Source organism: Amphiprion ocellaris, chromosome 14 (assembly GCF_022539595.1).
Source record: "Amphiprion ocellaris isolate individual 3 ecotype Okinawa chromosome 14, ASM2253959v1, whole genome shotgun sequence".
Taxonomy (NCBI): domain Eukaryota; kingdom Metazoa; phylum Chordata; class Actinopteri; family Pomacentridae; genus Amphiprion; species Amphiprion ocellaris.
In genome coordinates, this window is record NC_072779.1 from 31676504 (window position 1) to 31694966 (window position 18463).

At 36.6% G+C, this 18463-nt stretch overlaps 1 protein-coding gene and 2 non-coding genes across 3 annotated transcripts in view; all 3 read right to left on the minus strand.

Annotated features, from left to right (window-relative positions):
* Positions 1-1326: 1326 nt before the first annotated feature.
* trnav-aac (transfer RNA valine (anticodon AAC)) lies at positions 1327-1399 on the minus strand. The gene has a single exon. It is a non-coding gene; the product is annotated as a tRNA-Val (tRNA).
* Positions 1400-2934: 1535 nt separating this feature from the next.
* trnad-guc (transfer RNA aspartic acid (anticodon GUC)) lies at positions 2935-3006 on the minus strand. Its single transcript has one exon. It is a non-coding gene; the product is annotated as a tRNA-Asp (tRNA).
* Positions 3007-3811: 805 nt separating this feature from the next.
* Positions 3812-18463, minus strand: part of st6gal1 (ST6 beta-galactosamide alpha-2,6-sialyltranferase 1) — a 37481-nt gene continuing 22829 nt past the window's right edge. Inside the window, exons 7-9 of the mRNA XM_023262501.3 lie at positions 16739-16840; positions 14882-15056; positions 3812-9573 (exon numbers count right to left, since the gene is read on the minus strand). Coding sequence (XP_023118269.2) covers positions 9302-9573; positions 14882-15056; positions 16739-16840 — 549 coding nt within the window. The 3' untranslated portion in view covers positions 3812-9301. The remainder of the gene's footprint in view (positions 9574-14881; positions 15057-16738; positions 16841-18463) is intronic.

The following is an 18463-nucleotide window of genomic DNA, read 5'->3' on the forward strand; positions in this document are numbered from 1 at the left end:
TGTCTGCAAGATTCAAACCTGTGCGGGGGAGACCCGCCTTAATCCATCTAATCCATCGCCTTAACCACTCGGCCATGACAACCCACATAACCCAATGCGCCAGGACCCAAAATTTCAGGAATCAGTACCACTCGAGGTGACCAATTCTTTTTGGTATTTTTAACTTGCTATAGGTCTCTAGTTTGCATTTGCAATTCCAAATTCAAAGGTAATTTTCCAAAAATGGTACAAGGTCATAATGAGGTAAAAACATAAAATACAGGAAAGAGTCATTTCTTCCATGTACCAGTATCATATGAAATAAAGGTCATTCAAGTTCATTCAAAATTAATCCTAGAAAAGGAAAGGATATTACCATAGTTAACTGATCTAATCGAGCTTAATTAACCTTAATTAACTGGAACTGTAAAAGACAACATAACTAGACATCTCAGCAGATTCTTCAAAGGACCTGAAAACAAACGTACACCTACCCACCAATAACTTTCTATAGGAAAAAATAAATGAATGCGAATACACAATTATTATCAAATAAGCATGAAAAGATGCATTCATTTGGGTCTGACATTTAATTATAATAATACATTATATACATAATATATTTCTCAAACAGTTTTATTTGATTATTGACTTATGTTAGATGTGATCTTTGCACATTGTAAGATTTAACCCTCTGAAACCCACGCATTGATGATATTGATGTAATTTTTTGTCCTTTTGAAGCTGTTTTTAGCACGCCTCTAATCAAGAAAATAATGAAACTGATTCTCACACAGTTTGTGGATCATTTTCCTTTTATACTTGCATCTCAGTTTGATTATATTTGTGGTTATTTCTTGTACTGAAACTAAATGAGCTTCTTGTAAATTTATTACTGTTTTTTTTCCCATTTTACTTATTTATATGTTTTTTTAAAAACATAACTTTAAAACAGAAATATATTTGTTGCCCTTTTAGAAATGACGAACCTCGGTCGTCCTCGTGGACAGTATAGTGGACACTGTCCACTATACTCATGAGGAAGTTGGAGGCTGTCATGTGACCACAATGAGCCAATCACAGCTTCAGTGTCTCCATTCATTTTACGGGGGTAATATATTTTTGGCCACTAACGGAATTTTGGGGGCGCTGTTAGACCACTTTGGATGAGAACACAGCAGTTTGAGGAAGTTACTTCTAAGCTGTTTTTTTTCTTCTCTTTTTAAAATAACTTATTCTCTGTAATAATACAGTGACAGGTGGGATAATTCTAGATTTATTTAAGTGTGTTTTCACTTTTTCATTTGTAGGTTAACAGTGTTCATTAGGGGAAAAAAATGACACCCTTGTTTCCGCCCGGTCTCGAACCGGGGACCTTTCGCGTGTTAGGCGAACGTGATAACCACTACACTACGGAAACTTGTGACATATGATGTGTTCAAGAACACATGACAAACGTGTCATCATTTCGTTTGATCTCATGGTGGCGAATGTTTTCAACAAGCAAATAAATGTTTCAAGATAAATCAGGCAAAGCTACTCATTTACAAACTAAGTCAAACGGTTGTAACATGATGTCACACTGAGCCAATCACAGCTTCAGTGTCTCCAGTCATTCTACGGGTGTAATATATTTTTGGCCACTAACGGGATTATGGAGGCGCTGTTTCACCACTTTGGATGAGAACACAGACTAGAATAGAATAGAATAGAATAGAATAGAATAGAATAGAATAGAATAGAATAGAATAGAATAGAATAGAATAGAATAGAATAGAATAGAATAGAATAGCCTCTTTATTGTCAACATTGCACATTATGAATGAAATTTTGATGCAAAATCTCGCCACTGGACTGGTAAAAAAAACAGAACAAAAAGTATTTGGAAAAAAAACCCGATTCCAAAATATCAAAATATATTTGTAAAAGCTACATAAATATATATAAATACACACACACACACACACACACACACACACACACACACACACACACACACACACACACACACACACACACACACATATATACATATATATATGTATTAGGGCTGGGACTTTAATGCGTTAATTTCAAATAATTAATTACAGAAAAAATGACGCATTTAAAAAATGAGGCATTGATTCGTACCTTTCTCAGTTCCCTAATTTCCTAATTTCTAGCACACCAGTACCACTGATCCACACTCCAGGCCAGAGCCTCACCTGCCTCACAGTGGGTTTTCCTCTGGTGAGCAGGGGTCTGTATGCTGGTGTTAGCATCTCAGACAGATGGTCAGAGGAGCCAAAGTAATCTGTTTTTATCACTAATGTCATTACAGAAAGTTAGACTTCTAAGAAACACAAAACTCAAGACAGATGTTTCTCCCCGTCGGGGAATCAAACCCCAATTTCTTGGATATATTTCTTGTACTGAAACTAAATGTGCTTCTTCTCAGTTTATCACTGTTTATTGCATTTTATTTATTTATATATGTTTTAAAAAATATCACTTTAAAACAGAAATATATGTGTTGCCCTTTTAGAAAAATGTACAAAGACGAAGGTGCTGAAAATGTTCTTACATCTGTACTGGTCAGTGAGTCCAGTGAAAATATGAATATCAATAATAATAATTAGCCCAATGTCAGGGAATTAAACTTGATTAACATCACAATTTAACACTAACTAAGGATTGTTATTCATGTTCTATTGAACCATCACAGGAGGCAGTGAGTGACCGTGTACTTTATCAGGTTTGTGTTACGTCTCAAAACATTTTAGAGCAGAACAGTGTTCTCACCTGGTTTTGTACCTGGGAGGCAAACGTGATAAGCACTGTACTAAGGAAGTCAATGATTGGGGATGTGTTCAAGGACGTCAGACAAAGCTGTATTTATATCATGAGGTCAAGTTCTTGATCTGCTTTTATCACAACTGTTTGACTTTTAAGAAACATAAAAACCAACATTCTTTACTCCCCGTCGGGGAATCGAACCCCGGTCTTCCGCGTGACAGGCGGAGATACTGTCCACTATACTAACGAGGAAGTTGGAGAGTGTCATGTGACCACACTGAGCCAATCACAGCTTCAGTGTCTCCAGTCATTCTACGGGTGTCATATATTTTTGGCCACTAACGGGATTTTGGGGGCGCTGTTTGGCAACTTTGGATGAGAACACAGCAGTTTGAGGAAGTTATTTCTGAGCTGGATTTTTTTCTATTTAAAAAAAATAAATTACTCTCTGTAATAATACACTGACAGGTGGGATGATTCTGGATTTATTTAAGTGTGATTTTATTTTTTAATATGGGGTTAACTGAGTTTGTTATGATTCATTATTTTCCATTTATTATCACCTCACTGATTCATCTGTTCTTCTGTGTTTATGTTAATATCTGTGTATTCAAAATGAGAAATTGTCTATTTTTCCTGATTAGGATCAACTTTTCTTTAAACTCTGTGCATATACCTGTGTTGTTTTGTGCAATTATTACTCCATAATGTGCACTCTGGACTTCTAACTGGGTCTCTGATCACTGTTCATACTATTTATACTGTATATGTGCTGCATATATCTCATATAGTTTATACTGCTCGTACCACCATTAGTACCTTTATGTGTACATTTGTCTATTTTTATATCAATTTGTTCAATTAAGCGTCAAGATATTTACCTAGAAACTGTCATCTGGATCATCCTCTGGAAAGCATCACAAAAAATTAAACAATATTTGTGTAAAAAAGGTTGTGCTTCTTTTTGATTCCCTTAATCAGTGTGTGACCCTTCAAACCTAATCCAGAACTGCAGTGAGAAGGCCAAACATCATGATTATACAAGATTTCAGCAACATTTTTAAAAAGAACACATTATTTTATTTGTAACCATCCTTCACTTAAGTACAAGCAATTAATATTTTTGGTATTTACATTTCAGCTTTTTTATATTTCACAATTAGGAAAGCTGAACTAAAACAGGAACAGATGGTGGGAAAAAATCAACGTTGCCAGTGTGAAATGCTCACAAAAGTCTTTGTATGCTTCTCGGCCAGCTAAAAAGATTGTTTTCTTTGCAATTTTGTTCTCGCATCAAGAGTCCATTAGCATAGAAGAAAGAAAATCTAATGCAAAAAGATATGAAAAATACATTAAGCACACAAAATCCCATTTAACAGCTCAACAACAACCAGCCCTCTCAGAAACCAAGAGGATGAAGGCAAAGCAGAGGAAAAAGTGCACCTGTAAGCTAAAATAATAAACGTCAGAAGGCTTTAAAACGTACGCTGATTTGGGACAAGAGTGCATAGGGAGAAAATGTTCTCCTAGTTTTCCTCAGAAATGCAATGACATCAATTATTCAAGTGTTTACCTCCTGAATAAATTATAAAGTTCTGGTAAAAACTAGAAGCAATTAGAAAAACAATAACATCGCCATTTTGTTTCTCAGAATTATGTGAAACTTAGTGTGATAGCATTGTGTCTTTTCAAAAAGCAGCTACTATATATCACTATATATTTACCTTACCGTATAAAATTTTCATCCAATAGAAATGCATAATTGACGTGAACAAAATTAAAGTAACAGCATGTAAAAACCAACTGCAGTGGCTGCAATGTGGCTAATAACAGCTAGCTGGTGAGATAGCCTTTGCTACAGCTAATTTACACACTTTCCTGTATTTGAAAAAATAATTTCATGCTTCAACACTTTGGAAATTTATATACCACATAAAGAAGGAAGCTACATCTGATTACAGTGGAGAAGAAATGCCAGATATCTGGTCCTGCTAACTGCTAACTAGCCTAGCAAGAGTAGCTGTTTGCATCTAGCGCTAGTGAAACTCACTCAGTTTGAGGTGTTTTAAATCGTATATTTAATGTAAAATAAAACTGATTCTCTCAACATTTCCCTGTGTTTACATTCAGTGTGAGCTCCTGTGTTGCCTTTTGCAGTTTCTCCTGATAGAAAGCGTGAAAAATCAAGTATTTCAGACACATCATACCATCGTCCAAGGAGCAGCAGACACTAATACCAGGCTCGTTGTCCATTTGCATGCTACTAATGACAGGTTTAACGTCAACTGTGGAGAAAAAACAATGAGCTGCATCAGTGCCATGCGGATACTCTCTCTGTTTATCAGAGATTATTTCTCCAGTCGCTACACTACTCTGGAGAAAACCTTTACAGGTGGTTTACATGCATCGGTATAAATAGAATAAAAGTGCTCTACAGGCGTGTCTTTACTGTGTGCTGTGAAAATACAGAAATCATCAAGATTTTAGCAGAACAGAGTTTTATTCCCTGAAACATTTGAGTCAAGAACAAACCATCAGTTAGCTAATTAGCAAAGAAGTCTAGGCTAATGGCTACACAGTTTAATTGTAGCTTTGATACTAGCTTCACCAACTTACGATTAGAAAGAATACTTTTGCAAAAACATGTTTTACCAAATAAAGATGAAATAATTTAGCTAAATTATTTGTGTCTCCGCAAACTGGAAACCGATGGAAGCACGATTAGCATCAACATTGTGCTAAAAAAAATGGCACTAAATGATGGTATTTAGCACGCCAAGCTAGCAGCTGGTTGAGAAAAACAACTTGCAGGTTTTTAAAATGTAAAATGAGAATTTTCTCAATATGGTAACATTATGATCCTGTGTATTTTCTAATAACATAAGACTTCTATTAACATACGCTTAGCATCAGTTAGCATTTATGGTGAAGCTTCTGTAGAAAGATAGTCATTATTATTATTATTATTTTTATTATTATTGTGTTAGTTAACCACAAGATTGGACATTAATACACACACAGGTCATTTGTTACTAGCAAAAGCTAACTTTGCTTGGTTTTGGTTAGCATTAATATTTCAATGAAACTACATCTGCAACGTCAGCTAGCTAAAGATAAATATGTGGAGAGGAGTCAGAACTTCATTCCCATTTGTTTCTATGTATGTCTAAATATTAAAAATATTCATATATAAGCTACTAATGAGTAACCTGTCTATAGTATGATACTAGCTAACTCAGGACTGCCGGAACAAATGTACAACATTTTTTTGTGGTAGTAGCAGTACTATAAATGCTTACTGTCTCTTAATTTGCTTAAATGTTAATTTTTAAACTGATTGAAACCTTATACTTGTTCATTATATAAAACCAGAAGCAGTAACTGAATTAGCTTAGCTTAGCATTAAGGCTGGAAGAAGCTAATGCAGTAAAAAGTTTCCCCAGTAGCCTCTATTTGTCATTTTTGAATTAAACATATGATTTACTGGAATGAAAAACTTATTTAGATAAACCACTTTTCATTGGATCAGAGTTTTTGTTCATCTAACTGAACACATGAATGTTTTTAGAAGTAAAACTCTGTTCTGTTTTGCATTACTGAGCCACAGAACCACAGTAAAGACCGTCCTACTGGGTCAACGATATATACACAACGTGAGGATTACAAAAAGATTACTGAGAGTAGGCTGTTACAGGGTAGACAATATTGGTACAAAACTTCTTTACTAGAGTGACATATTGTTGGGTTAGAAGTCAGCTCATCCGCAGGCAGTATTTTCTTTGATAAATAGGTTTAATCAGGTGTGTATACAGGTGTGGAGATGTGTGTGCCATGTAGAGACATTCATTCATTCATTGTCCTCTGCCGTCTGACCTCGAGATGGATTCAGACAGCCAGGACAAGGATGCATTTAGCCTAGCTTAGCACAAATAGTGGAAGTGAAGGGAATCTGCTAGCTGACTGCTGGTATGTATCTGTAATATTTTATGACTTGACTTCAATTTTGAGGATGTATACGTCCTTTTTTGGCAAATTTCCGTTTCAAAGTGACCCCACTTCACATTGTAAACTCGTCTGACCAAAAAGCCAAATAGTTTGCTGTGACGAAGCCTCGACATCCTGCTAACTAAACAAAGAGCCCTGAAAATAGGGCTGTAAAATTCATGCTGCGAAATTATGTCCGGGAAGCTGTGTTGGCAGTGAAGAATTGATCAATCCACTGATCTGAAAAGCCTAGAAATCTTTACCTGCTGTGATTCTACCAGCAAAACCTTCTGGAACCGCCGAGCATCTCAGGAAATTATACAACCGACAGCTTTGCAAAGTAAAAATCTAAATCAAAGTGACAGAATGACTAATAAATTATGCACATTTCCAAGGTAAAAGCCCTCTCTGTGCAGGTCTGCATGGTCGGAGGTGCATTTACACCTGTGTAAGGACATTTTTGATGAACTTAAGGACCATACCACTGATTTAGCACATTTCAGTCTGTATACTTAGCATTACTGATTTATATTTAGAAAAGTATCCCATCAAGTTTTAGACTGGAGACAACCAAAGCATCACAGTTAGTGTTTAGGGCATCAGTTTGGTTAAAAACTCACGGCCATCGGCCATGCAAGCGCTCACTAAAGTGGGTCAATCCGACATTTAAAATATCCCCTAATAGATGCACAATGAAGGAAATCAGGGAGCAGATTTTAAAAAGAGAAGCTAGATATTTTTGAGGTGGTTTTAAAGATTTATGACTTCAGTGGGAACCAATAGGCCTGGAGCTTGTAGCCACAGACAGAGCAGGGAAGTCTTAAAGAGCCCATCATTTGCTTTTTGGATGTTTTTGTTATTTAGTTTTGAGTGCAAACTTACAAAACCCAAAGTTACAAAGCTTGTGAATGACCTTAAATGTCTCATTTAACATAAACGCTTTGCTTACTTTCTTATTTATGTCATCATATTTGCGTAACACCTGCCTGACAGCTAGCTAAACAAAGGATGAGCAGCTGCCTCATGGTCCCACATTATTTTCTCGCTGCTTCTTTTATTTCTAAAATGTCTCAGCGACGAGAAGAAAACACTCCGCTGTTGACTGCAGGAGTGAACGCAAGAGTTATGTGCTCTCAGAAACCGAGAAACTAAAGACCCAGTGGATTACTTTGATTTTTGATGACTTGCTGCGCAACAATCGGAAAATCCTTAGTGTTAGCACATTAGCTAAAGTGGCTAATGGTACCATTAGCACTGATGGAACAGAGGAGCTGAGGGACATTCAAACGTTGTGGAGACTTGAAGACCGGATGCCACGAACGCCAACCTCAATACTTCACCACATTGGTGGAGACGTTTTGGTATTCAGTGGGACTTTAGCATTAGTATTTTGCTAAGCCTTTAATTGGCTTTCCCTGACTGACTCGGGCCGCCTTCTCCCTCCTGAATCCTTTCCTGGATCAACTCGACCCGACTGACCATTCTTCCCTTTCGGTTGTTCAGCTTTTTCCAGTAACAGACGACCATCATGTTGCCTTTAGTGCTCCGGTGCAACCTGAACTCACTCCTTAACGGTACAAGCAAGCAGCTAACGCCACTGGGTGAAACTTTTGTGTGTTGTAGAGACTTCTGCATGTCTTTCCTGCCTGAACTTTGGGGTTGTAGCAGGCCTATAGTCACAGATCACAGTGCCAGCTGACAAATCACAGCACTTCAATATTGTACGATACAGTATGAGATCAATACTACATGTTTTTGAAGATTATAAACCTGTAAATATGCAGAATATGAACTCTTTAAGAGACAGACTGTTGAAATGTAAAGACTTGACTCGTTCACTGTGATGGAAAATGTTTCTCAGTTAAGTCTCGAGTATTAAAATAAAGTTAAACTGTTTAATATGACAGATAATTTAGGTTTTATTCGGCTAATATGCAATGAATCATTATATACTTATATCAGATCTTATATTGTTTTTTATGGATCAATCATTGTTTGAGCTGTAAGATAACTTGACTGAAAGCACGTATTTATGAACTGTAAAGAGTCACTTGATTGTAAATAGCAATATAATAATAATTTTACTATATGTGTGTGAGCTGATTTGTTGTCCTGAATATTGACATCAACCAAAAACATTATCAGAATAAAACATATTTATGTCAATTTTGCACCAGATTATGTTTTGGGTTTTTTTTAAACGTTGGATTGTTTAAGCTCTGAAATTTATTCCAAAGGGTTCAGGATTTCAGTTAATGTTTAGCAGTAACGATAAGTGAAACATGACTTTTGGTTGCTTTCCAAAACAGTGGTATGGTCCTTTAATGGGTAATAATTCTAAGTGGAATGTCCTCATAAGGACATGTAGCTGCACATCCATCAGCTGATTGGACTCCAGCGTGTTTCTGTTTGTGTGTGATGGTAAACTGATGTGTTTCCAGCCTGTATGATCATCATGTAATATTCATAGAGAGCGTTTGTTTTGGTTCGGCAGTGGTTATGAAGTTTTCATGCTTCTGTGTTCGCTGTTCTTCATGCAGGGTTCTGCTTTATGTTCTTCCAGTCAGTGGTCGGGTTCTCCTCCAGCAGCCTGGGTGCAGTTCAGCCTGTTGAACCCGGGCAGCGTGACCCGTCCGTGGGTGTAGATGTCGCGGTTGGAGCCCTGGTTCATGCGCTTCACCAGGTTCTTCTCGTACAGCAGCGGGTGGTAGGCGCCGAGCGTGCAGGCAGCGTCGTAGAAACGCTGGTAGTAATGGCAGAGCTCCGTCTTCCTCCGCGACGGCAGGAACTCGTAGACATGCACCACCTCGCACAGCGACATCATCAGGACGGTGCCTGGCAGGAAACAGGAAATGATTAATCACACAAGAAAGGTGGTTTTCTCCAAACTAGTGGAAGCCTCAAGACTTTGGAGAAAACTTAAACTCAGCATAAACAGAAAAAAGCGCTTTAAGAGGCTTTTCTTCACTGTGTGGTCTGACGCAGGAGAAACCATGGAGACGTTAGTAAAATTAGGTTTTAGTTCCTCAAAACAAGAAAAAATCTGGAAAAACTATTTTGGAGCCATTCTGTTTCTCAGAATCAGGTATAACTCATTTTGTTAGCTCTGTGTATTTTCATATTACTATACTATGACATTTTACCTTAGTGTAATAAATTTTTATTCCATATAAGTGCATAATTTACGCAAAAAATAAAAGTAACAGCGTGTACAGACTAACTGCAGTGGCTGCAATGTGGCTAATAACAGCTAGCTGGTGAGATAGCCTTTGCTACAAATAATTTACACGTCTTAATGTTTCCTGTACTTGAATAAACACTTTCATGCTCAAACAATTGGAAATGTATATACCACATAAAGAATGAAGCTGCATCTGAATAAAGTGGAGAAGAAACACCAGAAAATCTGTGCTGCTAATGGCTAATTAGCCTAGCAAAGGTAGCAGTAGCTGTTAGCATCTGGCACTAGTGAAACTCTCAATCTGAGGTGGTTTAAATCATATATTTAAAAGAATTTAATATAAAACAAAACAAATTCTCTCAGCAACATCAGAGCCATTTTGTTTCTCAGATTTAGGTAAAACTCATTTTGTTAGCTCTGTGTTTTCTCATATTACTATACTATGACGTTTTACTTTGATGTATTCAATTTTTATTCCATAAAAGTGTGTAATTTACAAGAAAAAATGAAAATAACAGCATGTAAAAACCAACTGCAGTGGCTGCAATGTGGCTAATAACAGCTAGGTGGCGAGATAGCCTTTGCTACAAATAATTCACATGTCTTAATGTTTCCTGTACTTGAATAAACACTTTCATGCTTAAACAGTTTGGAAATGAATATACAACATAAAGAATGAAGCTGCATCTAATTACAGTGGAGAAGAAACACCAGATAATCAGGTCCTGCTAATGGCTAACTAGCCTAGCAAGAATAGTAGTAGCTGTAAGCATCTAGCACTAGTGAAAGTCACTCAATTTGAGGTGGTTTAAATCATATATTTTTTAAATTTATTTTCTAGATGCAATGTTAGAAAATATGAGCAGCAAACAACAAAGTACCACAGTTAAATAGCTGAGACGTCAGCTAGGCTAACGGGCTACCCAGCTTCAAGTTAGCTTCATGATATTAGCTTCACCAGTTTACTACAAGTACCGTAAAAGCACTTACACTCTCAGCTAGAGTAAAAAAAGGTGTTTTGCCACATAAAAATTAAATAATTTAAAGAAAATAATTTGTCTCTATATAATGGAAACCAGCAGAAGCATGATTAGCATCGATGCCACGCTAAATAGTTGCACTTAGCCTAGAAAGCTAGCAGTTAACAGAAAACAACAACAATGTGCCATTTTTAAAAACATAATTCTGAGACATTGTTCAATATGGAAGCATTATGACTTTGTTTTCTAATAACAAAAGACTTTTGGTAATTTTTGATGGTAAACAGCAGGAATTTCTTGTAGCTTAGCATCAGTTAGCATTTAGAGAGAAGCTTCAGTAGAAATATATTTATTACTGTTGATGTTTAAAAATAATACAATAAGAAAACCTCCAACAGGTGTGAATACGTCTCGTAGGCGCTGTAAGGATAAAGAGTTGTGAAGATCCCCAAAGCTGTGATGTGAGGAGAGATTAATAAAATCATGTGTGATTTAATTAGAGGATAGAGTGCGTGTCTACGCCTCTTATTTCCTGGAAGAAACCCTGAAGTGTGAGCATGAGAAAGTGTTTCATTGTATTTCCTGTAACATTATCTCTTCCGTTCTCTTCACCTTGACTGCAGGAGGCAGCTTCAGATGGAAATGCAACGATTCTGCAGAAGGATTTAACTCGACCTTCAGAATGAACTCGTTCTGAACTGGAGCAGAAAACTGATCATAGAGTGAATATAGACACGTCTGTAATCTCTGCAAGCAACAGATCAGCAGCAAAACCATCAGACTGGATGAGGAGGCACGAAACAACCTTCAGAGGAAACACACTAAAGACCAAGGACACAACATTTAAACACCTAAAACACACAAATAAATGAGCACAGAGACACAAAACGGCCAGAAGGAGACACACAGAACCACTACAAAGAAACTGAAATTACCAAACAGAGACAGAAAACCACCAAATACATATAAAATGACCACAAAAAGACACAAAACAACCACCATTATACTTAAAATGACCACAAAAAGACACAAAACAACCACTATTACACTTAAAATGACCACAGAAAGACACAAAACAACCACTATTACACTTAAAATGACCACAAATTGTTGTCACAAAAAACATAAAATGCCCAAAATCAACAGAAAAGCATCACCAATAGATACAAAAGACCACAAAAAGACACAAAACCACTAAAAAGTGATGAAAATGACCACAAAGAGACACAAAACAACCATAAAGTGACACAAAAATACCAATAGGGTAAGCAAAACCAACACATACACATAAAATGACCACAAAAAGACACAAAAACACTAAAAAGTGAAGCAAAACTACCACAGAGAGACACAATACCACCAAAAAAGACACAAAACAACCACGACTGGATTTAAAATGATCACAAATAGGCACAAAACAACCACCATTATACTTAAAATGACCACAAAAAGACACAAAACAACCACTATTACACTTAAAATGACCACAGAAAGACACAAAACAACCACTATTACACTTAAAATGACCACAAATTGTTGTCACAAAAAACATAAAATGCCCAAAATCAACAGAAAAGCATCACCAATAGATACAAAAGACCACAAAAAGACACAAAACCACTAAAAAGTGATGAAAATGACCACAAAGAGACACAAAACGACCATAAAGTGACACAAAAATACCAATAGGGTAAGCAAAACCAACACATACACATAAAATCACCACAAAAAGACACAAAAACACTAAAAAGTGAAGCAAAACTACCACAGAGAGACACAATACCACCAAAAAAGACACAAAACAACCACGACTGGATTTAAAATGACCACAAATAGGCACAAAATCTTGACAGAAAAACACAAAATACTGAAAAAAAGCTTCAGAAAAACATCACAAACAGATATGAAATGAACACATAGAGACACAAAACAACCACTATGACCACAAATGGACTGAATTTTTACAGAAAAAATACAAAATACCTAAAAATTAGAGAAAAAAACATCAAAAACAGATACACAAATACCCCATGAGACACAAAATCACCACAAAAAGACACAAAATAACCACTATGAGAGTTAAAATGTCAGCAAATACACACAAAGTTCCATCCATCCATCCATTATCTATACACCGCTTAATCCTCACTAGGGTCGCGGGGGGTGCTGGAGCCTATCCCAGCTGACTCGGGCGAAGGCAGGGGACACCCTAGACAGATCGCCAGTCTGTCGCAGGGCTACATATATAGACAAACAAGCACTCACACATTCACACCTACGGGCAATTTAGATTAATCAATTAACCTCAGCATATTTTTGGACTGTGGGAGGAAGCCGGAGTACCCGGAGAAAACCCACGCATGCACAGGGAGAACATGCAAACTCCATGCAGAAAGATCCCGGGAAAGCCGGGACGCGAACCAGGGATCTTCTAGCTGCAAGGCGAAAGTGCTAACCACTACACCACTGTGCAGCCCACACACAAAGTTGTCACAAAAAATATAAAATATCCAAAAATGACAGAAAAACATCACAAATAGATACAAAAGACCAAAAAGACACCAAACCACTAAAAAGTGATACAAAATTACCACAAAGAGACACAAAATCACCATGAAGTGACTCAAAAATAGCAAAAATGAGAAATGAAAGCAATGAATGAAACTGATACAAAATCACTACATAGAGACACAAAACTACCACATAGACCAAATATAACAAAAAATAAACACAAAACCACCACAAAGTGACAAAATTGACTGTTTTTGCACCAATTTTGTTGCTGCCTGGCTGTTTTTAAATGTGCTTTGGAAAAAAAAAAAAAAAAAAAGATTTGATATGATGCTATCTTGCAAAATGACTATTAATCAACCAGAAACTGTAGAGATCGAAAGACTTGTTCGATTTTTAACTTCGAGTGAACTGCAGGCAGTGTTTACGCAGAAAGTATGGCAACAAATTAAGAATGGAAGTAGTTAAATATTCAAAGTATGTAGAGCCATAAGTCGATTCCAGCGTTGGTAACACACATGGAAAACTGTTTTACACGTAGATTCCAGGTTTGTACTGTTTAAATGGAGGTGCAGGACTTTATATTGTGGTGAAAATGAGCTCAGTGAGGAAAAAATGTAACAGGAGCAGAAAAAACGCTCAGAAACTGCTTCTAGTTCAGGATTAAACTGTGCATATTTGTGCTTTGGGTCAGAAATCAGTGTCTAAAACCACCATAGAGAGAACAAAACCACTACAAAGAGACACAAAACCACTACAAAAAGACACATGACCACCAAAAAGACACAAAACCACCACAAAAAGACACAAAACCACCACAAAGACACAAAAGCACTACAAAAAGACACAAAACCACTACAAAGAGATACAAAACCACTACAAAAAGACACATAACCACTACAAAAAGACACAAAATCACTACAAAAAACACAAAACTACTACAAAAAGACACAAAACCACCAAAAAGAGACACAAGAACCACTACAAAGAGACACAAAACCACAAAAAGACATAAAAACACCAAAGAGAGACACAAAACCACAAAAAGACACAAATAGCCACATATAAGCCGTAATCAAAACATATTTAAAAGACAGAAACATTGATCGATGAGGCTCATTGTCCTTCCTGAGCAGATATTTGATTGAGTTTACTGTCACCAATGATTATTAGACCGTCTGTGTGACAATAATTCAATTATGATTAACAGTACAATGTTATATTTGTGCTGCTTTTGTGCGCTTCTTTTGGTTGTGTTCCCAACAGAAAAATAAAACGAATTTCATTACGAAAGTACAACAGGACGAGGTGGTTGTTTGGCTTTACTTGGAGGAGTTTGGGTCAGAAATGAGCTGCTAAATCACCAAACATTCCTTTGTAGCCAACAGTCGGAACAAGCATAAAAGGGCAATGTGTGTTTCGAGCACAGAATAGAGAGTAAACACAAAATGGTGAGGGAGTTTTCACGCACCGAGCAGGCCGGAGGACGGCGGGTTCTTCTGGATGGGCTCAGCCATGTTGTCTTGTATTCGCTGCCAGACCTGCCACTCGAAGCGAGGATGCAGGATGTAGAAAGGCTGCAGGGGGTGAAGCCTCCGGTACCTCTGGTACTGGGTGAAGATGGGGTAATCGGTCCGGTTGTACCACTGCAGGAGGGAAACACACAGTCAAACGTGTTCGCAACTGGTGGGAACAAACTGCTGCATATTTTAAACAACGTCCTCAACATCCGTGTCAACAATCAATAATCGATTAATCATTGAAATGAATCAAACGGACACTTTTCCATATGTTGATAAAACTACTGAACTGATTACTGGTTAACAAAACTGTTTAAGATCTGCATCTCTACTCACAAGATATTAAAAATATATATATATAAAAAAATAACAGCTTTGGAAATGATTACTAGACCACCCGGTGTTTTCTTTACAAAGACACAGAACAATCATTAAGTAAAACCGTAAAAGTTATCACAGACATACAAACCGACCAGAAAGAAGCACAAAATGACCGTTCACACACAAAAACATCACCAATAGACACAAAATATTTACAAGAAAACACAAAATACCCCCCAAAAAGGAAGAAAATCACCACAAATAAATACAAAATGACCACAAAATTACACAGACCACCACAAAGTGACCAAAAATGACCCCAAAGAGACAGAACACACCATAAAAAGACTCCAAACCACTACAGTGAAGCAAAATCACCACAGAGACACAAAATGACCATAAAAAAACACACAAATACCAGAAAGAGGTGAAGAACCATCACACACAAACACATAAAACAACCACTATTAGAATTCAAATGAAAACAAATACACGAAATGACCACACAAAGCACAAAATACCCCCCAAAAAAGATAGAAAATTACAAGTGGATACTGAATGACCACAAAAAGACATAAAATTACAACAAAGAGAAACAAAATTACCAAAAAGAGACACAAACTCACCAAAAAGACACAAAGCCACTACAAAAAGACACAAAAGCACTGCAAATAGTGACAAAACCACCACAAATAGACACAAAACTACTACAAATACACACAAAACCACAATAGAGACACGAACACCACTACAAAAAATACAAAACCACTGCAAAAAGACACATTACCACTACAAAAAGACACAAAAACCACTACGAGATTCGAAATCACCACAAACAGACACAAAACTACCAGACATAAAACCACCAAAAAGAGATGAAAAGACACAAAACCACCACAAGGAGACACAAAACCACCAAAAAGAGACACGAAGACCACTACAAAAACACACAAAACCACAACAAGGACACTAAAAACCACCAAAAAGAGACACAAAATTCCCACAAACAGACATAAAACAACAACAGAGACACAAAATTACCACAAAGGGACACAAAACCACCACAAAGACAGACAAAACCAGCAAAAAAGACACAAAACCATCCCAAGTAGACACAAAAGACTCAAAATTACTACAAAAAGACATAAAATGCCCAATGAGACATAAAACTACCTCAAAAAGACAAATAGGCACAAAAACATTGATCAGTCAGGCTCATTGTCATTCCAGAGCAGATATTTGATTGAGTTTACTGTGATCAATGATTATTAATCCATCTGCCTGACAATAATTCAGTTATGATTAAAAAAACGATGTCTTCACGCTCTACTTGTAGGTAAAGTTTACATATGAGGTCAACATGTAATCCAAGCTAACTACTAACGACTCAACAAAGAGCAAAACGTAGTAAGTTAGAATTAGAGGCATTTTAATTTATTGTACTTTGCAGTAATCGTCTTTCTGAGTGAGCAGTGTGTAAACGTCACCTGTGTGAGGTCAGCAGAGAAGGGGGCGGGGTCCCAGGCCACCAGAACACCTGAGCTGTACAGAGAGCTGGACAAGAAGCGGTGGTCATCTGACGCCATCACCTGTAACACATTTAAAGCCATTTATATTATATTATATTATATTATATTATATTATATTATATTATATTATATTATATTATATTATATTATATTATATTATATTATATTATATTATATTATATTATATTATATTATATTTCTTGTAACATCATTAATTTAATAATTAACACATAGACACAGGGTGACCACAAACTGACTCAAAAACCACCACAAATAAACACACAAAACCATCAAAAATATACAAAAATCACCAGCAAGAGACACAATAACCATAAAAAGACTCAAACCACCATAAGGGGACACACAAACACTACAAAAAGCACAACATCACCACTCAAAGCCAAAAAAAGTGACACAAAACTACCACAAAGAGACTCAAAGCGAACAAAAAGTGAGACAAAACCACTACAAAAAGACACAAAAGCATCACAAAAGACAAAAAGCCAATGTACAGAGACAGAAAATTACCACAAAAAGACACAAAACCATGAAAAAGGAACACAAACCACCAAAAAGATACACGATAACTACAAAAAGTTAAAAAAAAAAAAAAACACCATAAAGGGACACACAAACACTACAAAAAAAACACAAAACCACTACTCAAAACCACCAAAAAGTGACACAAAACTACCACAAAGAGACTCAAAACCACAAAAAGCTGGCACAAAACCAATGCAGAGACATAAAAATCACCATAAAAAGCCACAAAACCAACGCAAAAGGACATAAAAACCACTAAGAAGAAACACGGAGAGACTAAAAACCACCACAAACACACAGAAAATTACATAAAAGAAAAAACACCATGTCATAAAGTCACAAAAACAAACGTAAAACCACCACAAAGGGACTCAAAAACACTACAAAAAACACAAAATCACCATAAGGAGAATCACCAAAAAGAGACAAAACCACCACAAAGGGACTCAAAATCACCATAAAAAAACACAAAACCAAGAGAAACTAAAAATTGCCACAGACAAAAAAATTACGTAACAGAGAAACAAGACCGTGTCAAGAAAAGACCCCAAGCCACCAAAAAGGAACAAAAAGCCACCACAGAGACACAAAATCATCACAAAAAGGCACAAAAGCCTCACAAGGACATTCAAAATCCCCAAAGAGACATAAAAGCCACCACAAAGAGACACACAACCACCAAAAACAGACGCAAGAGCATTACAAAGAGACACAAAACCAACGCAGAGACACGACGATAACCATAAAAACACTCAAAACCATCTTAAAGGAACATAAAACCACCACAAAGATTCAAACCCACCAAAAAGAGACGTAAAGCGTTACAAAGACACACCACTGCAGCTGCACTTCTCCAGGCTTCTCCAGTGAACAAAATGCCTCCAAAAAGTCTTTGTTTATTCTGTTTTCTTTCATAATCTAGAGCTGGCTGCAGCTTTCCTCAGTTTTATATCACAGTAAACTGAATATTTGGGTCATATGGCTTCATGGCTTCTCAGAGATTGTGATTTTTACTATTTTCTAACATCTTACAGACAAATCAGTCTATAAAACTAAATTCACCCAACAAATATTTAAAACAATTATGCAAACGTGCCATGGAAACCTAATATAATGCAACCACTATAGAAAATCCAGTGC